General features: G+C 47.9%; 1 protein-coding gene across 2 annotated transcripts in view; it reads right to left on the reverse strand.

Annotated features, from left to right (window-relative positions):
- The window catches only part of LOC115154272 (collagen alpha-1(XXVI) chain), a 71133-nt gene that overhangs the window by 4227 nt on the left and 42881 nt on the right, over positions 1-24025 (reverse strand). For both annotated transcript variants that reach the window (XM_029700324.1, XM_029700323.1), the window contains 6 exons: positions 14090-14151; positions 13820-13952; positions 13519-13626; positions 13004-13126; positions 5776-5859; positions 5573-5625 (listed from right to left, as the gene is read on the reverse strand). In XM_029700324.1, the coding sequence (XP_029556184.1) occupies positions 5573-5625; positions 5776-5859; positions 13004-13126; positions 13519-13626; positions 13820-13952; positions 14090-14151 (563 nt within the window). The remainder of the gene's footprint in view (positions 1-5572; positions 5626-5775; positions 5860-13003; positions 13127-13518; positions 13627-13819; positions 13953-14089; positions 14152-24025) is intronic.

Genomic DNA, 24025 nt, shown 5'->3' on the forward strand with positions numbered 1-24025 from the left:
CACACGGGGAGTTTGGCAGAGTCAGGGTGGAGACCTGAGCCAACTTCCCGTGCTTACCGTGGAGAGCCGAGGAGTGAACCGGAGCCAGTCAGGGAGTCGAGTGTGGAGCGGGCGTGCTGAGGAGCGAGTGACTGAACGAGCACCGTGTTATGCGGTGATGTGCACTGTATTGCCCATACGCACTCACAGCCCGGTGCGCTCGGTGCAAGCTCCTCACCGTTGTCGGGCTAAGATTGGCATTCAGCCAGGAAGGAGTATGCCTGCTCAGCATTCCTGGTCTCCAGTTCGCCTCCATAGCCCAGTACGTCCTGTGCCTGCTCCTCGCACTCTTCCTCCAGTGCGCCTCCATAGCCCAGTACGTCCTGTGCCTCCTCCCCGCACTCGCCCTGAGGTGCGTGTTACCAGTCTGGTGCCACCTAGGCCAGTCCCACGCATCAGACCTCCAGTGCATATGCCCAGTCCGGGGTGTCCTGTTCCTGCTCCCTGCACTTGTCCTGAGGTGTGTGTTACCAGTCTGGCGCCATCTATGCCAGTCCCACGCATCAGGCTTCCAGTGCGCATTCCCAGTCCAGAGCTTCCGGCGACAGTTCCCAGTCCAGAGCTTCCGGCGACAGGTCCCAGTCCAGAGCTTCCGGCGACAGGTCCCAGTCCAGAGCTTCCGGCGACAGTTCCCAGTCCAGAGCTTCCGGCGACAGTTCCCAGTCCAGAGCTTCCGGCGACAGTTCCCAGTCCCGAGCTTCCGGCGACGTCATACAGTCCGGAACCTACTGAGACGGCCTACAGTCCGGAACCTACTGAGACGGCCTATAGTCCGGAACCTACTGAGACGGCCTACAGTCCGGAACCTACTGAGACGGCCTACAGTCCGGAGCCTCCAGCGACGGCCTACAGTCCGGAGCCTCCAGCGACGGCCTACAGTCCGGAGCCTCCAGCGACGGCCTACAGTCCGGAGCCTCCAGCGACGGCCTACAGTCCGGAGCCTCCAGCGACGGCCTACAGTCCGGAGCCTCCAGCGACGGCCTACAGTCCGGAGCCTCCAGCGACGCTCCCCAGTCCGGAGCCTCCAGCGAAGCTCCCCAGTCCGGAGCCTCCAGCGAAGCTCCCCAGTCCGGAGCCTCCAGCGACGCTCCCCAGTCCGGAGCCTCCAGCGGCGGTCCGCAGCCCGGAGCCTCCAGCGCTGGTCCGCAGCCCGGAGCCCCCAGCGGCGGTCCGCAGCCCGAAGTCTTTAACGCCGGTCCGCAGCCCAGAACCTCCAGCGGCGGCTTTTTCCACATCCTTGTCTCTAATTGGAGATCATATTTAAGTAGGTTTTTTTTCCACTTGTGTTTGTGGGTTGTTATCTTCTGAGTAGTGTTTACTTCTCTCTGCGTCACGGTTTGTTGTTTTTGTTATTCAAGTTATTTGTGTATTGCAACATTTCATGGAATAAATAAATATGTGGAACTACAACCATGCTGCACTTTGGTCCGATCCTTTAGACAACCGTGACAATATCATACTAAATAGAGTGTCGTGGCTTTACGTACAGAATAATATGAAATGCTCTGACCCCGTTGGGGTTGGCAATACTTAGTATAGAAAACAGTCTTCTAAGAGAAAGAAAGAGAAAAAGAGACACAGACAGAGAAAGAAGGAGCAAGGAGGACTTCAGGAGACCAGGGGAGTCCCTCAAGTTGGATTTAATTTGCCTTGAATATTGCAGTCCATTTGTGTAGGCTATTAGCCAGAAAAAAACCTGCTGAGTTCAACAATAAATAGTGGCTGAATTTATCCTAAATTCTGACTACTTTTTCCCTCATTGTTAGGCTATTTGATGTGTAGTTTTTATTACAAAGTTGATAAATAGCAGCTAAATACGGCAGGCTATACAATGCATTCGGAAAGTATTCAGACCCCTTGACTTTTTCCACATCCTTATTCTAAAATGGATACATTTAAAAAAAAAAAATCAATCTACACACAATACCCCATATTGACAAAGCAAAAACATGTTTTTAGATTTTTTTGCAAATGTATTGAAAAAACAACAACATAAATATCACATTTATATAAGTATTCAGACACTTTACTCAGTACTTTGTTGAAGCACCTTTGGCAGGGATTACAGCCTCGAGTCTTCTTGGGTATGACGCTACAAGTTTGGCACACATGTATTTGGGAAGTTTCTCCCATTCTTCTCTGCAGATCCTCTCAAGCTCTATCAGGTTGGATGGGGAGCGTCGCTGCACAGCTATTTTCAGGTCTCTCCAGAGATGTTTGATCGGGTTTAAGCTCTGGCTGGGCCACTCAAGCACATTCAGAGACTTGTCCCGAAGCCACTCCTGCATTGTCTTTGCTGTGTGTTTAGGGTTGTTGCCTTGTTGGAAGGTGAACCTTCGCCCCAGTCGGAGGTCCTGAGCGCTCTGGAGCAGGTTTTCATCAAGGATCTCTCTGTACTTTGCTCCGTTCATCTTTCCCTCGATCCTGACTAGTCTCACAGTCCCTGTCGCTGAAAAACATCCCCATAGCATGATGCTGCCACCACTATGTGTCACCATAGGAATGGTGCCAGGTTTCCTCCAGACGTGACGCTTGGCATTCAGGCCAAGGCCAATGGTTTCATCAGACCAGAGAATCTTGTTTCTCATGGTCTGAGTCCTTTAGGTGTCTTTTGTCAAACTTCAATCTGGCTGTCATGTTCCTTTTACTGAGGAGTGGCTTCCGTCTGGCCACTCTACCATAAAGGCCTGATTGGTGGACTGCTGCAGAGATGGTTGTCCTTCTGGAAGGTTCTCCCATCTCCAGAGGAACTCTGGAGCTCTGTCAGATTGACCATCGGGTTCTTGGTCACCTCCCTGACTAAGGCCCTTCTCTCCCGATTGCTGTTTGCCCGGGCGACCAGCTCTAGGAAGAGTCTTGGTGGTTCCAAACTTCTTCCATTTCAGAATGATGCAGGGAACTGTGTTCTTGGGGACTTCAATGCTGCAGAATAATTTTGGTACCCTACCCCAGATCTGTGCCTCGACACAATCCTGTCTCTGAGCTCTACAGACAATTCCTTCGACTTCATGGCTTGGTTTTTGCTCTTGAAGTATTAAAGGAGAGCTGCACACTCTAGGAGCTCAGATGCAATAATTGAATAACCTAATATCCAACATTTCGACAGACAAGCTGTCTTCATCAGGGTATAATGACAAACACTGCGGGGTGACTAGTTTATATAGTGTCAAAGGACACACAGGTGTCTGTAATCATGGCTGGGTGTGGCCTGATTCATTCATCATTGGTTAATTCTAATATATTAAAATAGCATACAAAAAACATAAATGGATAGCATACGATCATAGATACAATTTGGCTACATAAGCCTACAAATATTTACAATAGCAAAATCACAAGAATGGCTTCAGATCAAAGTCTAACATGCACTGTCAACTGTGGAACCTTACATAGACATTTACCGTGGCATGTCCTGACCAGTAAAGGGGTTATTTGTTATTATTGTTTGGTCAGGACGTGGCAAGGGGTGTTTGTTTTATGTGGTTCGGGGTTTGTTGGTATATGTGTTTTGTAGAGGGGTGTTTGTTTAGATTAGTCCGGGGTTTTTGGTTAGGTTCTATGTTGTGTATTTCTATGTTAGATCTAGGGTGTTTAGTTCTATGTTTAGTTTATTGGTATTGGGCCTTCAATTGGAGGCAGCTGTTCCTCGTTGCCTCTGATTGAAGGTCCTATGTATAGGGGTGTGTTTGTTGTGGGAATTGTGGGAGGTTGTTTTTGCATTGTTATGTTTAGCCTGCAAGACTGTCTAGCTGTTGTTCGTTTTTTCGTTTTGTTGTTTTTGTGTAATGTTCGTCATAAAATAAATATGAGCATTCACGTACCCGCTGCATTTTGGTCCACTTCCTACGACGGCCGTTACATACCGCAAGTGGACTCCAATCAAGTTGTAGAAACATTTCAGGAATGATCAATGGAAACAGGATACACCTGAGCTCAATTGCGAGTCTCATAGCAAAGGGTCTGAATACTTATGTAAATAAGATATTTAATTTTTTTTAGTTTTAATACATTTGCAAACATTTCCAAAAACCTGTTTTCGCTTTGTATTATGGGGTATTGTGTGTAGATTGATGAGGATTTTTTTATTTAATAAATTATATAATAAAGCTGTAATGTGGTGTCACACCCTGACCTGAGAGAGACGGTTTATTTCTCTATGTTGTTAGGTCAGGGTGTGGGGTGGGCATTCTATGTTTTTTATTTCTATGTTTTGGCCAGGTATGGTTTCCATTCAGAGGCAGCTGCCTATCGTTGTCTCTGATTGGGAACCATACTTAGGCAGCCCTTTCCCTCCTTGAGTTGTGGGATCTTATTTTTGTACTGCTCGTTATAGCCTGCAAGACGTGACGGTTGTTTGTCATTGTTTATTCTTTTGTTTAATTGTTCTGATTTAAAATAAATTCAAGATGAACACTTACCACGCTGCACCTTGGTCTACTCAGCCCAGAGTCTTCAGCGGCGGCCTGCAGCCCAGAGTCTTCAGCGGCGGCCTGCAGCCCAGAGTCTTCAGCGGCGGCCTGCAGTTCAGAGCCTCCGGCGATAATCCACGGTCTGGTTCCTCCGGCGACACAGAAGCAGGGGGATCAGTGGGCGGTGTGGGGGCTATGTCCCGAACCAGAGCCACCGCCAAGTATAGATGCCCACCCGGACCCTCCCCTATTGGTACAGGTTTGCGGCCGGGAGTCCGCACCTTTGGGGGGGGGGTACTGTCACGCCCTGACCTGAGAGAGACGGTTTATTTCTCTATGTTGTTAGGTCAGGGTGTGGGGTGGGAATTCTATGTTTTTTATTTCTATGTTTTGGCCAGGTATGGTTTCCATTTAGAGGCAGCTGCCTATCGTTGTCTCTGATTGGGAACCATACTTAGGCAGCCCTTTTCCCTCCTTGAGTTGTGGGATCTTATTTTTGTACTGCTCGTTATAGCCTGCAAGACGTGACGGTCGTTTGTCATTGTTTATTCTTTTGTTTAAGTGTTCTGATTTTAAATAAATTCAAGATGAACACTCACCACGCTGCACCTTGGTCTACTCCTTTGGACGATCGTTACACGTGGCATAATTTGGAAAAAGTCAAGGAGTCTGAATACTTTCCAAATACATTGTATAGTTAGAGATAGTAGACTACACTGAATATTGAAAGAATCCCCAGAAATCTATTGTTTTGAGGATGGACTGATTGTATTATTTGGCATTAATAGATAGAAAGTTATTGTGCGTAAAACCTATCTAAGGTGGGAGAGAGCGCGAGGACGGCTCATGTCATGCAGGAGAGGGTGCTGGAGTACTGAAAACAGGGGATCCAATACAATTATTTTATTACTTGTTAAACAAAATCTCTTTCTCTGAGCAATTGTATTAATATAAAATAATATAATTGTTAAAAAAAATATTGCATACAATATAGCTCAGTATTTTTTATTTTGGACAGTCTTTTTTTGCTATTCTTTATCAAGGGATCTTATAATTTAGGACACCACAGTCTCAAATTAGGATTCTGCTGCAGGATGTACATGAAAGTCCAATGTTATACATACGTTTCTCCCTGGGGTACCTGGGTTTCCAGCAGGCCCTGTGTGTCCCGGACGGCCTCAAGAGTTGGAAAATGGAGATTATAGTTTTCCAAAATATTCTGACAATATCCACTTAAAGGTCCCACTTGGTGATTAGCTGATATAGGGAAGTAGTATTCTTCATTATGACTTCATGGTCATGGCAGCGGGGGTGTCAGTGTTTATACCTGGGGGCCCAGGGGATCCGGTGGGGCCTGGGGGACCGGTCACAGCTCTTTGGTTGTTCTGTGAATGGAGCGCAGCTTCTTCATCTGTACCCAAAACAAAAACAGCCATGGGTTAGGTGCAACAGGTGCTCACAGTGCTCTAATTACATACTACATGTATGTACTACATGTACGTACTGCATGTATGTTCTTCAAGTTTGAGTTAAGAGTACTTCCATTATTTACATACTGTAGCTCTGGTGGTATTTTGGGTTGTGAATTATTGTCAAACATTGGAGATGATAGGTTGTCTTGGTTGGTTGTCACTGTGGGTGTGTTGTGAGATAGTGCCACACCCATCATGGTCAATGGTTGAGGTAGGGAGCAGAAACTCTGGTACTAGTTCAGCATCCCACTGCAGAGAGGGATCAACAGGAGGAAAACTCCAATATTCTTGGGAGCAATGCCACTGGAACTAATTTCTGGTGCACTATAAACTTGTCTAAATTAGACTACTTCCTCTAGTGACCCCCCCCCCCCCCCACACACACACACACACATCACTCAACTAAAACAGGCCTCTCTCTCTCTACTCTTCCTCCTAACGTCAAAATACCTGCAGCATTGAGGTTTGACTTGAGAACCTCGTCTTGCCGTTTATTGAGCAGTTTCTGGCTCTGTGGCGGCCCAGGGTTTCCAGATTCAGGCTGCTGTGCTGACAGGTTACAAATTGGGTCTGATTTACAGCAGGCAGACTGCAGCCAGAGCCGAGGTTTAAACAAAGCCAGCCCACCACAATAATAATATACAGCTTTCCATGATATCCGAGTGGGAGCATTTTGCCCTCTGCTGGTTAAAACTGTGAAATGCCTCAGATGGAGGTCAATGGAACATGTCTGTAGACTTCTACAACTTACAATTTTACAGTCCATAGATTTTAGCCAAGGTCCTCTATTAAATGTTACAGCATGAATTAAGGCCTACATATTCTATATGTTTCGTTTCATATGAGGTCATTGTCTCTAACAAGCATACATTACTACCACTGACTGCCCTCCTCCCCTAGTGTGCATATTTCTTACCGGTTGGAACCATTATTCACCATTAGACTTCACATGTCTCACAGATAATAGTACTACAGGAAGAAGGTGATAAGGCCACTCCAGCATTACAGGAACATTCTAGTCATCCATACAGCAGTCTGAAATCTGTCTGAACCATCATTATCAACTTTATGGTTTATGGGGACTCACTATTGACTGATAAGATATGTATTTTTGCAATGGAGACATTATCAGGCATTTGGATCCAATAAAACCTACATGATAAAATCTAGATTACTTTTTCCATGGTCTTGTGAGGGCTCAGTATATATTATAGCTCTTGGCAGAACGGTTGCCTGTTGTCCATTGAGGGTTCTTCGTGTAGGAATAGAGCATTTTAACAGGCAGGGAGAGGGATGTTCCACTGATGGACTTCCCAGATATGGGCCAATGGGTCACCTGGTGAGACTACACTTTGCATGTCAATTGGCTTTAACGGTGTCATGACATATTTTTCTTTCTTCCATAAAATGTTCCCCAGGTGTAAGAGGCTTATGAAAATAGGTGGGAGAGTAATGTCTCCTAATATTATAAATTGATCGCTATCAGTAATTTACTATTGAAACAAGGTCTCCAGATATACAATATGTGTGGCAGATGGCCCTGATGTTACGCGGGGTGGACTCAGACGAGGAGACAGGGATAAGGTAACCAAGGTATTTATTGAAAAATGGGGGGGAGATGGGGTGCAGGCCAGGGGGAGCTTGGGCGGGTAGCAGGAACTGAGGCTGCGGCAAGGGGAGTAGGGGCAGGGTAAGGAGGTCCGGAGCGGAATCCAAGGAAGCAGTAGAGTGAGGGTCCAGGGCAGGGAAGCAGGACAGATGAGATGAGGGACTGGCGACAGGGACCAGAGCCAGAGCGGATGGCACTGTAGCAGAGAGAAAAGCAGCGTCAGGCTAGGGAAAACAGGAACAAATGGCTTGAAATGTAGATTGACTGAGCAGAGGCTACGATCTGGCAGCGTGGAAGTGGCAAGGCTGAGTATTTGTAGAGGTCTTGATTATGGAACAGGTTGCAGCTGGTGGGGATCTGCTCTGACTCCAGCATACCTATCTCCACTTACACAATCAGATACATCCACACAGAGAGAGAGAGGGAGAGAGCACTGGTGGAGTGGCGGCAGGTTAGGGAGACACAGGATGAGGAGTAGACAGCACCCCCCCCCCCTACGCCCGACCAGGCTTATCTGGGTGTAAGGTATGGAAATCCCGTAAGAGTGAGGGGTCCAGAATGTGACGGCGGGGCACCCAGCAGCGCTCCTCAGGCCCGTATCCCACAGTCCACCAGGTACTGCCAGCCACAACCCCGACGGCACATGTACAGAAGTTGCCGGATGGTATAGGCAGGATGGTAATTGATGAGCCGAGGGGGTGGAGGAGCTGCTGCAGGAGGAGACAGGTTTAAATCAGGGATACATGGAAGGTAGGATGGATCCTGAGAGTTTCAGGCGCACCGCAGGGGGGTTAATGACACGGTCAATCTCAAAGGGACCAATGAATCGGGGGGAAAGTTTATTCGATGCCACTTTCAATGGCAGGTCCCAAGAAGAGAGCCATACCTTTTGGCCTGGGGTGTAGACTGGAGCTGAGGCACGGCGACGGTTGGCTTCGGACTGGGTCCTGGCGGAGAAACAGAGAAGAGCAGCCCGGGCCGTCCTCCAGGTATGATGACAACGACACATCTGGTCATGGACAGAGAACCGCAACCTCTTGGTCGAGGAACAAGGGAGGTTGGTAACCCAGAGCACACTCGAAAGGTGACATACCTGATGAGGTGTTGGTGAGGGTGTTGTGGGCATATTCAACCCAGGGTAGCTGGGCACTCCAGGAGGAAGGGTTAGCAGAAGTCACGCAGCATAGCGCAGTCTCCATCTCCTGGTTGGCCCGTTCGGTCTGGCCATTGGTCTGGCCGTTGGTCTGGGGGTCATATCCAGAAAACTGACATTGATACCAAGAGCTGAACAGAAGGATCTCCATACCTGGGACGTAAACTGGGGTCCCCTGTCCGAAACGATGTCAGTGGGAATGCCATGCAGACAAAATACATGGGATACCAGCAGGTCCACAGTTTCCTTGGAGGACAGGAGCTCGGAGAGGGGAATAAAGTGAGCCGCTTTGGAAAATCTGTCAATAATGGTGAGGATGAGTGAGTTACCGTTAGATGGGGGAAGATCAGTGACGAAGTCCAGAGCTATGTGTGACCAGGGGCGACTGGGTATGGGAAGGGGGTGAAGCAGACCGGAAGTGGGTCTAGTGGAGGTTTTGTTCCAGGTATAGACAAACTCCCGGGCAACTCTCTCCATGGTGGGCCACCAAAAGCGCTGATGCAGGAAGGCAAGGGTCCGGTTCATACCAGGGTGACAGGTGAGACGGGTAGAATGGCTCCACTGAAGATCAGAACGAACGGAGCATTTCTGGGACCGTTACCCGTGTCAGGCTGGTTTTGCTGAGCCTGGCGGATATGGGACTCGATCTCTCAGGAGACGGAGGCAACAATGCAGGTGGATGGCACAATGGAATCTGGCTCGGAAGCAGTGTTGTCGGCGGTGAACTGATGGGAGAGGGCGTCAGGCTTGGTATTCCTAGAACTGGGGAGATAAGTGAGTGTGAAATTGAATCTACCGAAGAACAAGGCTCACCTGGCTTGCTGGGAGTTCAGACGTTTGGCAGTCTGGATGTAGGACAGGTTTTTGTGGTCTGTCCACACGATGAAGGGGAGTACAGAGCCCTCCAGCAAGTAACGCCATAACTAAAGAGCCAGCTTAACTGCCAGGAATTCACGGTTACCGATGTCAAAATGATTCTCTGCAGGTGAGAGCTTATGGGAAAAGAATGCACATGGGTGGAGCTTCTGATCAGAGTGGGAACGTTGAGACAGAACAGTACCTACCTCGGTGTTGGAGGCGTCCCCCTCCACGATGAACTGGAGTTCTGGGTCTGGCTGAGTGAGGACTGGAGCGGAAGTGAAGCTGTGTTAGAATTCCAGGAACGCTGCCTCTGCCTCAGGGGTCCAGTGGAACGGAGTGGAGGTGGAGATGAGAGGTGCTGCCAGACGGCTGCAGTTGCGGATGAAATGTCTGTAAAAATTTCCAAAGCCCAGGAAACGCTGTAGCTGCTTCAGGTTTGAGGGCGCAGGCCACTCTGTGACTGCCATGAGTTTGGCAGGGTCCATACGTACTTCCCCCTACGCAATAATATAACCCAGGAAAGACAGAGGAAGCATGAAACTCACATTTCTCAGCTTTGACAAAAAGCTTATTCTCCCACAGCCATTGGAGAACGTGTTGCTGGTGAGCCTCTGGGTCCTTAGAAAAAATCTGAATGTCATCCAAATTTACAAAATGAAGCATCCAATCACATCCCTCAGCACATCATTGACTAGGTTCTGGAAAACAGCAGGGGCGTTAGTAAGACCAAAAGGCATGACCAAATACTCAAAGTGGCCAACTGGTGTGTTAAACGCAGATTTCCACTCGTCCCCCTCTCTGATGCGGACAAGATGGTAGGCATTCCAGAGGTTGAGTTTGGTGAACCCCGTGGCACCATGGAGGGGGGCAAAAGCAGAACTGATGAGTGGCAAAGGATACTTGTTCTTCACTGTGATATTATTCAGCCCACAGAAGTCTATGCACAACTTCAGTAACCCATCCTTTTTATTTACAAAGAAAAAAACAGCACCTACCGGAGAGGATGAAGGCCTTATAAGTCCTGCAGCCAGGGAACCAGTCCATAGCCTCGTGCTCGGGGTGAGAGAGGTTATAAAACCGGCTACTGGGGAGAGGAGCTCCAGGCAGGAGGTCAATGGAGCAGTTATATGGCTAATGAGGAGGCAGCGACAGGGTGTGGTGTTTGTTGAACACAGGAGCTAGATTGTGATACTCAGGTGGAACTGTTGACTGGTCCGGAGGTTCTGGAATGGATTGGGGCACAGACAAGGCAGGGGCAAGGGCAGAATGTAAACAATTAGAGTGACAAAATCAACTCCAAGTGGTTACCATTTCGGCGGTCCAGTCGATCTGAGGGTTGTGCAGCTTTAACCATGGATGGCCAAGAATCAGGGGAGATTGAGGGAAGTCGATTATGTGGAAACTGATCCTTTCCTGGTGGTTTCCAGAGAGATGCAGGATGACAGGGACAGTTCTCTCCCAGACATGGGTGAGTAGCTGTCCGTTGGTATCGAGGGGTGAATCGAGTGGAACAGTGTCCAGGCCCAACTGGGTAACGACACCACGGTCCAGGAAACTCTCGTCGGCACCGGAGTAAATGAGAGCAGGCTGAGGAAAGGCCTGGCTCTGCCACACGAGGGTGCCATTAAGCAGGGGTCTGGGGGGAGATGGGCATGGTGATTTGGCTCAATAGTATATCCCCCACTACTGCCGAGCCACCTCTTTTGCTGGATGCAGGGAACAAGTGGAGACAACGTGACCAACCTGGCCACAGTATAGGCAGCTCCTAGTGCTGATTCGCAGCTGCCTCTCCTCTGGAGAGAGACGGGCCCGGCCGAGCTGCATGGGTTCAAGTTCTGGAAGAGACTTGGGAAGGGAGGCAGTCGGGGAAGTAGAACAAGGCAAGGAAGCAGATGTTGTTATGGGGCATGCAACCTTACCTGCCCTCTCCTTCTGATGCTCACGGAGACGGTTGTCGATGCGGATGGCGAGAGAGATGAGTTCATCGAGTCCATTAGGCTCATCCCTGGACACCAACTCGTCCTTGATGGTCTCAGTGAGAGCGTTCTGGAATTCTCCCTGAAGGGCATCCTCATTCCAGCCGCTCTCAGTGGCTAGGCTGCGAAACTCGATCGCCATTTCAACGACACTATGGGAGCCTTGATGGAGGGACAGGAGTCATTTAGCGGCATCCTTACCGCTGACAGGGTGGTTGAAGGCTCTTCATCTCCTCCGTGAATCTGGAGTAGGAGGAGCAGATGGGAGACTGTCTCTCCCACACCGCTGTGGCCCAGGAAAGCGCTGCTCCACGGAGGCAGCCAATCAGGAAGGAAATCTTGGCCCGTTCGCTAGCATAAGAGTAAGGCTGTTGCTCAAATACTAGTGAACATTGTACCAAAAAAGCTTTGCAAGCTCTGAGGTTGCCATTGTAATGCTCAGAAGCTGGAACAAACGGTTCACGGGGTGGAGGAGAAGGACTAGGGGCTGGTTGCGAGCTCTGGGTGATGGTTCGGTCCTGCAGGTCAGAAAGGCTCCGTGAAAACTCCTTGACATGCTCCAGAAGGGTTCTCAGGGCTTGGTCATGTTGCTCGAGCAGGGCGCCTTGGCTGACGAGGGTTTAGTGGAGACGATCTAAGTCTGCTGGGTTCATATCTTTTGGCCAGAATGTACTGTTACGCGGGGTGGAGCAGGTGAACCCAAGTGTAGACTCAGACGAGGAGACAGGGATAAGGTAACCAAGGTATTTATTGAAAAGCTGGGGGGAGATGGGTGCAGGCCAGGGGGAGCTCTGGCGGGTAGCAGGGAACCAGGAACTGAGGCTGGGGTAAGGGGAGTAGGGGCAGGGTAAGCAGGTCCAGAGCGGAATCCAAGGAAGCAGTAGAGCGAGAGTCCAGGGCAGGGAAGCAGGACTGACAAGACGAGGGTCTGGCGACAGGGACCAGAGTCAGAGAGGACGGAACTGTAGCAGAGAAAAAAGCAGCATCAGGCTAGGGAAAACAGGCACCACAGGAATAACAAGATCTATGCAGGAACAAATGGCTTGAAATGTAGACTGACTGAGCAGAGGCTATGATCTGGCAGTGTGGAAGTGGTAGGGCTGAGTATTTGTAGAGGTCTTGATTATGGAACAGATTGCAGCTGGTGTGGATCTGCTCTGACTCCAGCATACCTGTCTCCACTCACACAATCAGATACACCCACACAGAGAGAGAGGGAGGGTGAGAGCACTGGGGGAGTGGCGGCAGGTTAGAGAGACACAGGAGGAGAACTAGAGGGCGTGGTAGGGGCAGATGTAACACCTGAAATAATGGATATTCCAAAATATCCTCGATGTCAAACTGGCAATGACAAGAAAGAGGTCAGAGACTCCTGAAACACTTTCAGAATGAAACATCAATCATATTAATGAATGTGGTATCCCTATAGGGCCTATGGCTTAAATTTCTTGACTTAAATTCATTGGTGCAGCAGGGATACTCACACTGGCCCAGCTCCCTCAGACCAAACACGTCACCACTGTGAGAGAAGGACGAGGCTGGCCCCAGAGGCCCCGCTGGCCCCGGTACACCTCTCTCCCCTTGGGCTCCTCGCTGGCCCTGGGGCCCTGTGGGAACCAGAGCACAGTCAGCCTCAACACAACACTGTCCTTACACATACCATACACATCTAATGTGTGAACATGCACATGTGCAAGTGTCAAACTGCTTTGTACCTTTATATTTGATTGAACCTTTATTTGACTAGGCAAGTCAGTTAAGAACAAATTCTTACTTACAATGACGGCCTACCCCGGCCAAACCCGGACAACGCTGGGCCAATTGTGCGCCGCCCTATGGGACTCCCAATCACGGCTGGATGTGATTCAGCCTGGATGCGAACCAGGGACTGTAGTGACGCCTCTTGCACTGAGATGCAGTGCCTTAGACAGCTGCGCCACTCGGGAGCCCCAAGTGATAGTGTATGGGTGAGATACAGAGGTGGGGGGAAGACTTATACCTCTGGGTCCCATGGGTCCAGGTTTCCCTGCTAGGCCTGTCTCTCCAGTGCATCCAGGGGGTCCCGCCACACCTGGGGGTCCAGCTGGCCCTGGGAGGCCTCTGGCTCCTTGGAAAACAAACGATTTAACAACTCAGTCAGAATTCCACCCGATTCAGACACTTCTTTAAACATTTGGTGCACTTTTCTGAAAATCCATAACACGACAGAGTCAAACAGTTGCCATATTAAACTATGGAGGAAGAAAAGTGAATTGTTAACCATCAGAGGTTCAGTGAGGTCCTGCTGTAAAGCGCCTCACCCGGTAGTCCGATTGCGGGGGGAGTGATGGGGGTGGGTTTGGGTGCTCCCAATCCCACCTCGTTATCTGATGACCTATCTGGGGAGTATCTGAATAGGAGAGGTGGTGGTCCCACCTCCTCCAGCAACACAATCTGACACAAAATGAAGGAAGATTAGTGTTCAGTCCTGCTGAGATAGGAGCTAGATTTGTGAGAATATCAGGTCTCATTACATTCATGTACTGTATGTAATACTGTTTTAATGACAGGTTTGGTTGCTGAAAGATTACCTTGGATTCAAGCATACTCAGTCTATCATTCATATCAGCATAGCCAGTGCAGTTCATACACTCTGAGGAGAGAGAAAGAAAGAAAGAGATATAGGTAAGTAAGTAATACAGTGTAGCATGTTGCTTCAAGTTAGAGATACCAGATTAACTCTCAAGTTGGCAGAAACAGGTAAGACTCACATCTTTGTCCTTTCAATCCATCCATACCAATTCATGGTGCATCAAAGTGCAATAATGCAATTCCAATAGTAGGGAACATCAGAAAAGACAGGCTTGGTTTCGCATAAGAAGACACACATTTCCTAAACCAGACTACCACAAAAGAGAAAACAAACACGCACTGTGTTGGCCCAGACTGTGTTGTTTGTAGAGAGAGAGGGTTCATGTAGTGGCTGGGACATTATGAAGTGAGCCAGTCAAAGCAGAAGCACATTGCCAAGGTGACACAGGATGGATAGACAGCAACCTCCCGTTGCTCAGATGACATATGGGCTGGAAAGAGGGTGAGAGAGTAGGGTGAGAGAGGTGAGAGATGGAGAAAAAGACAGAGAGAAAGACAGAAAGAAAGATAGATAGAGGAAGAGTGAAAGAGAGAGACGTGAAGCTTTCCTGGCAACCTCCCTGACCATTTATCTTCTCTCTTTGCCAGAGAAAAAACCCTTCCCTTCTCCTTTGCCAAATCTACCAACTCCTGGCCAAAGTGTCCTTCTCTGTCAGGCTGACACTTGGCATCTGCCATGTGTTCAGACTGCACCGCCACTCTGCCCTGCTCCAGTGTCCGACAGAGACACCCGCCACGGATAAAAGCATCTGCTAAAGTCGCTTTGGATAAAAGCTAAATGGAATATATACTGCTCAAAAAAATAAAGGGAACACTTAAACAACACAATGTAATTCCATGTCAATCACACTTCTGTGAAATCAAACTGTCCACTTAGGAAGCAACACTGATTGACAATACATATCACATGCTGTTGTGCAAATGGAATAGACAACACGTGGAAATTATAGGCAATTAGCAAGACACCCCCAATAAAGGAGTGGTTCTGCAGTTCCTATGCTTCCTGGCTGATGTTTTGGTCACTTTTGAATGCTGGCGGTGCTTTCACTCTAGTGGTAGCATGAGACGGAGTCTACAACCCACACAAGTGGCTCAGGTAGTGCAGCTCATCTAGGATGGCACATCAATGCGAGCTGTGGCAAGAAGGTTTGCTGTGTCTGTCAGCGTAGTGTCCAGAGCATGGAGGCGCTACCAGGAGACAGGCCAGTACATCAGGAGACGTGGATGAGGCCGTAGGAGGGCAACAACCCAGCAGCAGGACTGCTACCTCCACCTGTGTGCAAGGAGGAGCAGGAGGAGCACTGCCAGAGCCCTGTAAAATGACCTCCAGCAGGCCACAAATGTGCATGTGTCTGCTCAAACGGTCAGAAACAGACTCCATGAGGGTGGTATGAGGGCCTGACGTCCACAGGTGGGGGTTATGCTTACAGCCCAACACCGTGCAGTACGTTTGGCATTTGCCAGAGAACACCAAGATTGGCAAATTCGCCACTGGCGCCCTGTGCTCTTCACAGATGAAAGCAGGTTCACACTGAGCACATGTGACAACGCGACAGTCTGGAGACGCCGTGGAGAACGTTCTGCTGCCTGCAACATCCTCCAGCATGACCGATTTGGCGGTGGGTCAGTCATGGTGTGGGGTGGAATTTCTTTGGGGGGCCGCACAGCCCTCATGTGCTCGCCAGAGGTAGCCTGACTGCCATTAGGTACCGAGATGAGATCCTCAGACCCCTTGTGAGACCATATGCTGGTGCGGTTGGCCCTGGGTTCCTCCTAATGCAAGACAATGCTAGACCTCATGTGGCTGGAGTGTGTCAGCAGTTCCTGCAAGAGGAAGGCATTGATGCTATGGACTGGCCCGCCCGTTCCCCAGACCTGAATCCAATTGGCTACCAGGACTACCTGCATTAACACTTTTTTGCACTAACTCTCTTGCACACACATGACATGCGCACACATGCATACTGACGCCACACACACACACACACACATGCATACTGACGCCACACACACACACACGCATACTGACGCCACACACACACACACACACACACACACACACACACACACAGAGCTGCTACTGTCTATTATCTATCCTGTTGCCTAGTCACTTTATCCCTGTCTACAGTACAGTGGAGGCTCCTCAGAGGAGGAAGGGGAGGACCATCCTGCTCAGTGAATTTCATAAAAATACTAATAATCAGATAAAACTATACTAAATATATTCATGTCAACAAATAATTGATTAAAACACACTGTTTTGCAATGAGCTACACCGTACTACACCGGCTCCGATGCTCGTTGGATGTGGCAGGGCTTGCAAACCATTACAGACTACAAAGGGAAGCACAGCCGAGAGCTGCCCAGTGACACGAGCATACAAAGGGGGCGTTGTTGGGGCTGTGTTTCTGGACCTAAGGAAGGCTTTCGATACTGTTAACCATGAGATTCTCATCACAAAATTGTCCAAGTTTAACTTTTCCCCCGATGCCTTGAGATGGATGAAATCATACCTTGAAGGCAGAACTCAGTGCGTCAGAGTGAGCAATGAGCTGTCGCCCACTCTTAGCTATGATGTGGGCGTGCCCCAAGGGTCAATACTGGGGCCCCTCTTGTTCAGCCTGTACATTAATGATCTGCCTTCCGTCTGCACTGGGTCTGAAGTTCAAATGTATGCAGATGATACAGTGATATATGTGCATGCAAAGAGCAAACAACAAGCTGCACAAGAACTCACTACTGTAATGGTCCAGGTTACAAAGTGGCTCAGTGACTCGTGTTTGCATCTCAATGTGAAAAAAACTGTTTGCATGTTCTTCACAAAGAGGGCAACAGATGCTACTGAGCCAGATGTCTATGTGTCAGGGGAGAAGCTGGTGGTATCTGATTTTAAGTACCTTGGAATCATACTTGATTCCAACCTCTCTTTTAAAAAGCATGTGAAAAAGGTCATTCAAATAACCAAATTCAACCTAGCTAATGTCCGATTTATACGAAATTGTTTGACCACAGAGGTACTTCAAATCGATGATACTCCCCCACTTAACATACTGCTTGACTAGTTGGGCCCAAGCTTGCTATACAACATTAAAACCTATTCAGTCTGTCTACAAACAGGCTCTCAAAGTGCTCGATAGGAAGCCCAATAGCCACCATCACTGTTACAGCCTCAGAAAGCAGAAAATCTGGTGCAATACACCGACGCATGTCTTGTATTCAAGATCCTAAATGGCCTAGCTCCCCTCCACTCAGTACTTTTGTTAAACAGAAAATCCAAACATATGGCAGCAGATCCACAAGGTCTGCCATGAGAGGTGACTGTATAGTTCCCTTAAGGAAAAGCACCTTTAGTAAATCCGCTTTCTCTGTGAGAGCGTCCCATGTCTGGAATACACTGCCATCAGACACACATAACTGCACCACATATCACACTTTCACAAAATGCATGAAGACATGGCTAAAGGTCAATCCGATTTGTGAACATAATCCCTAGCTGTGTATTGCCACTTTCCATGTTGTCTGTAGCTTGTGAGGTGTGGAAACACTTTGTTTTTATGGATTTTGTCTTGTTGCTTTTTGTTCTATGTTGCTCTGTCTGTATGCTACATCTTGCTTGTCCTATGTTGCTCTGTCTGTATGCTATGTCTTGCTTGTCCTATGTTACTCTGCGTGTGCTCACTGTTCTATGATTGTCTATATTGTAATTGTTTTTAATAACCTGCCCAGGGACTGCGGTTGAAAATTAGCCGGCTGGCTAAAACCGGCACTTTTACTGAAACGTTGATTAATGTGCACTGTCCCTGTAAAAATAAAATAAACTCAATAAACTCAAAACCAGACGAGCTAAACCACTTCTATGCTCGCTTCGAGGCAAATAACACTGAAACATGCATGAGATCACCAGCTGTTCCGGACGACTGTGTGATCATGCTCTCCGCAGCCGATGTGAGTAAGACCTTTAAACAAGTCAACATTCACAAGGCCGCAGGGCTAGACGGATTACCAGGACGTGTACTGCGAACATGTGCTGACCAACTGGCAAGAGTCTTCACTGACATTTTCAACCTCTCCCTGTCCGAGTCTGTAATACCAACATGTTTTAAGCAGACCACCATAGTCCCTGTGCCCAAGAACACTAAGGTAACCTGCCTAAATGACTACAGACCCATAGCACTCACGTCTGTAGCCATAAAGTGCTTTGAAAGGCTGGTCATGGCTCACATCAACACCATTATCCCAGAAACTCTAGACCCACTCCAATTTGCATACCGCCCCAACAGATCCACAGATGATGCAATCTCTATGGCCCTCCACACTGCCCTTTCCCACCTGGACAAAAGGAACACCTATGTGAGAAGGCTATTTGTTGACTACAGCTCAGTGTTCAACACCATAGTGCCCTCAAAGCTCATCACTAAGCTAAGGACCCTGGGACTAAACACCTCCCTCTGCAACTGGACATGACATATCCTGGACATGACGGACCGCCCCAGGTGGTAACAACACATCCGCCATGCTGATCCTCAACACGGGGGCACCTCAGGGGTGCGTGCTCAGTCCCCTCCAGTACTCCCTGTTCACTCATGACTGCACGGCCATGCACAACTCCAACACCATCATTAAGTTTGCTGATGACACAACAGTGGTAGGCCTGATCACAGACAACAACGAGACAGCCTATATGGAGGAGGTCAGAGACCTGGCCGTGTGATGCCAGGACAACAACCTCTCCCTCAACATGATCAAGACAAAGGAGATGATTGTGGACTACAGGAAAAGGAGGACCAAGCACGCTCTCACTCTCATCGACGGGGCTGTAGTGGAGCAGGTTGAGAGCTTCAAGTTCCTTGGTCTCCACATCACCAACAAACTAACATGGTCCAAGCACACCAAGACAGTCGTAAAAAGGGCACAACAAAACCTATTGGGTCCTCACATCCTCAAAAGGTTCTACAGCTGCACCATCGAGAGCATCCTGACTGGTTGCATCACTGCCTGGTTTGGCAACTGCTTGGCCTCTGACCGCAAGGCACTACAGATGGTACATCACTGGGGCCAAGCTTCCAGCCATCCAGGACCTCTAGAGGAAGACTCCAGCCGCCCTAGTCATAGACTGTTCTCTTTGCTTCCGCACGGCAAGTGGTACCGGAGCGCCAAGTCTAGGTCCAAGAGGCTTCTAAACAGCTTCTACCCACAAGCCATAAGACTCCTGAACATCTAATTAAATGGCTACCCAGGCTGTTTGCATTGCCCCCCCCTTTTACACCTCTGCTATTCTCTGTTATTATCTATGCATAGTCACTTTAATAACTCTACCTACATTTACATATTACCTCAATTACCTGGACTAACCTGTGCCTGGTACCCCCTGTATATAGTCTCGCTATTGTTATTTTACTGCTGCTCTTTAACTACTTGTTCCTTTTATTCCTTATTCATAATTCATATTTTTTAAACTGCATTGTTGTTTGCGGCTTGTCAGTAAGTATTTCACTGTAAGGTCTACACCTGTTGTATTCGGCGCATGTGACTAATACAATTTGATTTGGTTTGAATTTAAAGGTCAACAGTAGCCTCAACAGCACTCTCTAGGGTAGCACCATGGTGTAGCCGGAGGACAGCTTGCTTCCGTCCTCCTCTTGGGACATTAACTTCAATACAAAACCTAGGAGGCTCTTGGCTCTTAATTATGACAACTTCCGGAGGATGTCCTCCAACCTATTAGAGCTCTTGCAGCATGAACTGACATGTTGTCCACCCAATCAAAGGATCAGGGAATGTATCTAGTACTGAAAGCATAAGTTACAGCTAACTAACACTGCAGTGCATAAAATGTGGTAGTAGTTGACTCAAAGAGAGAGAAAGACAATAGTTGAACAGTTTTCAACAAAATCATTTCTTCAAAAATGAAGAAGAGAGAGATTTCATAATGTTATTTCACTTTCACTTTCAGTTTCATTTACTTAGCTAGAAAATGCAGCTGGCTAGTTTAGTTACTCAAACACCCGGCTCAAACAGAGGGATGCTATGTTAGCTAGCTGGCGATGACTATCCAATACAACACTGGAACTCTTCCAAGTCAAGGTAAGCTTTTGGTTATATTAATTTATTGCCATTGGGGACCGCCAGTGTAACTGTTTACCGACTACAGACTCTAACGTTACTGCATGATTATAGTGGGTTTACTTACACATTAGTTCTATTAGCTATGTTGACTAGGATGTTACTTTAGCTAATATGGGGACAACAATGTAGGCTGTGTGTAGCGGTTATGACATGGTTTGGCATGGAAAGGTTATTTCGACTGGTCACATACAGCTGATGTGTTGTTCACTGAAGTTCACAAACGAAGGGAAAATGTGAGAGGAGGAGAGTGTATAGCGGCGAGAAGGAATACAATGTAGCTGCTAAGAAAATGAACTGTGTTTATTTATTTATTTTTATTTAATCTTTATTTAACCAGGTAGGCCAGTTGAGAACAAGTTCTCATTTACAACTGCGACCTGGCCAAAATAAAGCATAAAACAACAACACAGAGTTACACATGGAATAAACAAACGTACAGTCATTAACACAATAGAAAAGTCTATATACAGTGTGTGCAAATGAAGGAAGATTAGGGAGGTAAGGCAATAAATAGGCCATAGTGGCGAAATAATTACAATTTAGCAATTAAACACGGGAGTGACACAGTAGATGTGCAGAAGATGAATGTGCAAGTAGAGATACTGGGGTGCAAAGGAGCAACAAAAAAATAACAATATGGGGATGAGGTAGTTGGATGGGCTATTTACAGATGGGCTATGTACAGCCGCAATGATCTGTAAGCTGCTCTGACAGCTGATGCTTAAAGTTAGCGAGGGAGATATGAGTTTCCAGCTTCAGTGATTTTTGCAATTCGTTCCAGTCATTGGGAGCAGAGAACCGGAAGGAAACGCGACCAAAGGAGAAATTGACTTCGGGGGTGACCAGTGAAATATACCTGCTGGAGTGCGTGCTATGGTTGGGTGCTGCTATGGTGAACAGTGAGCTGAGATAAGGTGGGGCTTTACCTAGCAAAGACTTATAGATGACCTGGAGCCAGTGGTTTGGCGACGAATATGAAGCGAGGGCCAGCCAACAAGAGCATACATGTCGCAGTGGTGGGTAGTATATGGGGCTTTGGTGACAAAACGGATGGCACTGTGATAGACTGCATCCAATTTGCTGAGTAGAGTGTTGGAGGCTATTTTGTAAATTACATCGCTGAAGTCAAGGATCGGTAGGATAGTCAGTTTTATGAGGGTATGTTTGGCAGCATGAGTGAAGGATGCTTTGTTGCGAAATAGGAAGCCGATTCCAGATTTAATTTTGGATTGGAGATGCTTAATGTGAGTCTGGAAGGAGAGTTTACAGTCTAACCAGACACCTAGGTATTTGTAGTTGTCCAAATATTCTAAGTCAGAACCGTCCAGAGTAGTGATGCTAGACGGGCGTGCAGGTGCGGGCAGCGATCGTTTGAAGAGCGTGCATTTAGTTTTACTTGCATTTAAGAGCAGTTGGAGGCCACGGAAGTAGAGTTGTATGGCATTGAAGCTCATCTGGAGGTTAGTTAACACAGTGTCCAAAGAAGGGCCAGAAGTATACAGAATGATGTCGTCTGCGTAGAGGTCGATCAGAGAATCACCCGCAGCAAGAGCGACATCATTGATGTCTACAAAGAAAAGAGTCGGCCCAAGAATTGAACCCTGTGGCACCCCCATAGAGACTGCCAGAGGTCCGGACAACAGGCCCTCCGATTTTACACACTGAACTCTGTCTGAGAAGTAGTTGGTGAACCAGGCGAGGCAGTCATTTGAGAAACCAAGGCTGTTGAGTCTGCCGTTAAAAATGTGGTGATTGACAGAGTCGAAAGCCTTGGCCAGGTCGATGAATATGGCTGCACAGTATTGTCTTTTATCGATGGCGGTTATGATATCGTTTAGGACCTTGAGCATGGTGGTGCACCCATGACCAGCTCGGAAACCAGATTGCATAACGGAGAAGGTACGGTGGGATTCGAAATGGTTGGTGATCTGTTTGTTAACTTGGCTTTTGAAGACCTTAGAAAGGCAGGGTAGGATAGCTATAGGTCTGTAACAGTTTGGATCTAGAGTGTCTTTGAAGAGGGGGATGACCGCGGCAGCTTTCCAATCGTTAGGCGTGATCAGGGGTGTATTCATTCCGCGACTCTGTTGAAAAACTTTTCTTAAACGGAAGCAAACGAAACTCGGATAGAAATACTTGAATCTTTCCAATAGAAACTCTCGTTTGCAACTGTTGGACTAATGATTACACCTAGATAAGCTAGATGCAGGCAAGAGTGTGCAAGGCGGTATTGAATGTGTCACTGTCTGTCCATGTGTCACTGTCTGTCATCTCAAATGTTTCTCTCAACCTGTGTGCACCTACATTGTAAACTTTCATTCATAGGCTAAGTTGTAGCAACGTCATGATAGGTATAGGGAAAATTTGATTGTCATGTAGTAGGCTTAACCTATCAATGTTACATAAAACTGGGTGAATGGTATATGAATAACAGTCATCCAACATGTTGTAATAGAAATAAGGTCATCATAAACGGCATTGGCCACCACTGCTACAGTATACAGCCCCAGTCAAAAGTTTGGATACACCTATTCATTCAATGGTTTTTCTATATTTTTACTATTTTATACATTGTAGAATAATAGTGAAGACATCAAAACTATGAAATAACACATATGGAATCATCTAGTAACCAAAAAAGTGTGAAACAAATCAAATAATATTTTAGATTTTAGATTCTTCAAAGTAGGCCCTTGCCTTGATGACAGCTTTGCACACTTTTGGCATTCTCTCAACCAGCGTCACCTGGAATGTTTTTCCAAAAATCTTGAAGGAGTTCCCACATATGTTGAGCACTTGTTGGATGCTTTTCCTTCACTCTACAGTCCAACTCATCCTAAACCATCTAAATTGGGTTGAGGTCGGGTGATTGTGGAGGCCAGGTCATCTGATGCAGCACTCCATCACTCTCCTTCTTGGTCAAATAGCCCTTACACAGCCTGGAGGTGTGTTGGGTAATTGTCCTGTTGTACGAGTTTGCTGGTGAGCTACCCTTTTGTGGGGTGACCAGTCCAAATCTCTCTGGGTGCTCATAGACTCTGGAGCCAACGAGAGCTTTATGGATGCTACCCTGGTGTCGGAGCTGGGAATCCCCACACAAGCCCTCTCCATTCCCATGGACGTCAGAGTGTTGGATGGGCGCTCTATTGGCAGAGTCACCCACACCACGTGTCCCATTAACCTGAGAGTGTCGGGTAATCACAGTGAGTTTATGCAGTTCCTGCCCATTCAATCCCCTCATTCACCTGTGGCATTGGGGTTTTCCTGGCTCCAAAGGCAGGCACAATCCTCTGATCGACTGGGCTACTGGTTCAATCCTGGGTTGCCTGAAGTCGGCGCTGCCTGCCCCGGGATGTTTTCCTGCAGACTTGGGAAAAGCCCCGGACCTCTCTGCCATTCCCGCGGAGTACCAGGACCTCCGGGAGGTTTTTAGCAAGGCCTGTGCCACCGCGCTTCCTCTGCATCGGCCCTATGACTGCGCCATCAACCTTCTCCCGGGCACAACACCGCCTCAGCGGCGGCTTTATTCCCTGTCAGGTCCGGAGACCAATGCGATGGAGACTTATATTGAGGACTCCCTGGCTGCAGGGGGTATCCATCCTTCTGCCTCCCGCACCGGCACAGGGTTCTTCTTTGTCGAGAAGAAGGACAAAAACCTGCATCCGTGTATCGACTACCGGGGCCTGAATGACATCACAGTTAAAAAACGTTACCCGCTTCCACTCATTGCCTCGGCTTTCGAGCTTCTC

The sequence above is a fragment of the Salmo trutta genome, chromosome 19 (genome assembly GCF_901001165.1).
Source record: "Salmo trutta chromosome 19, fSalTru1.1, whole genome shotgun sequence".
In the NCBI taxonomy this organism is placed as follows: Eukaryota; Metazoa; Chordata; class Actinopteri; order Salmoniformes; family Salmonidae; genus Salmo; species Salmo trutta.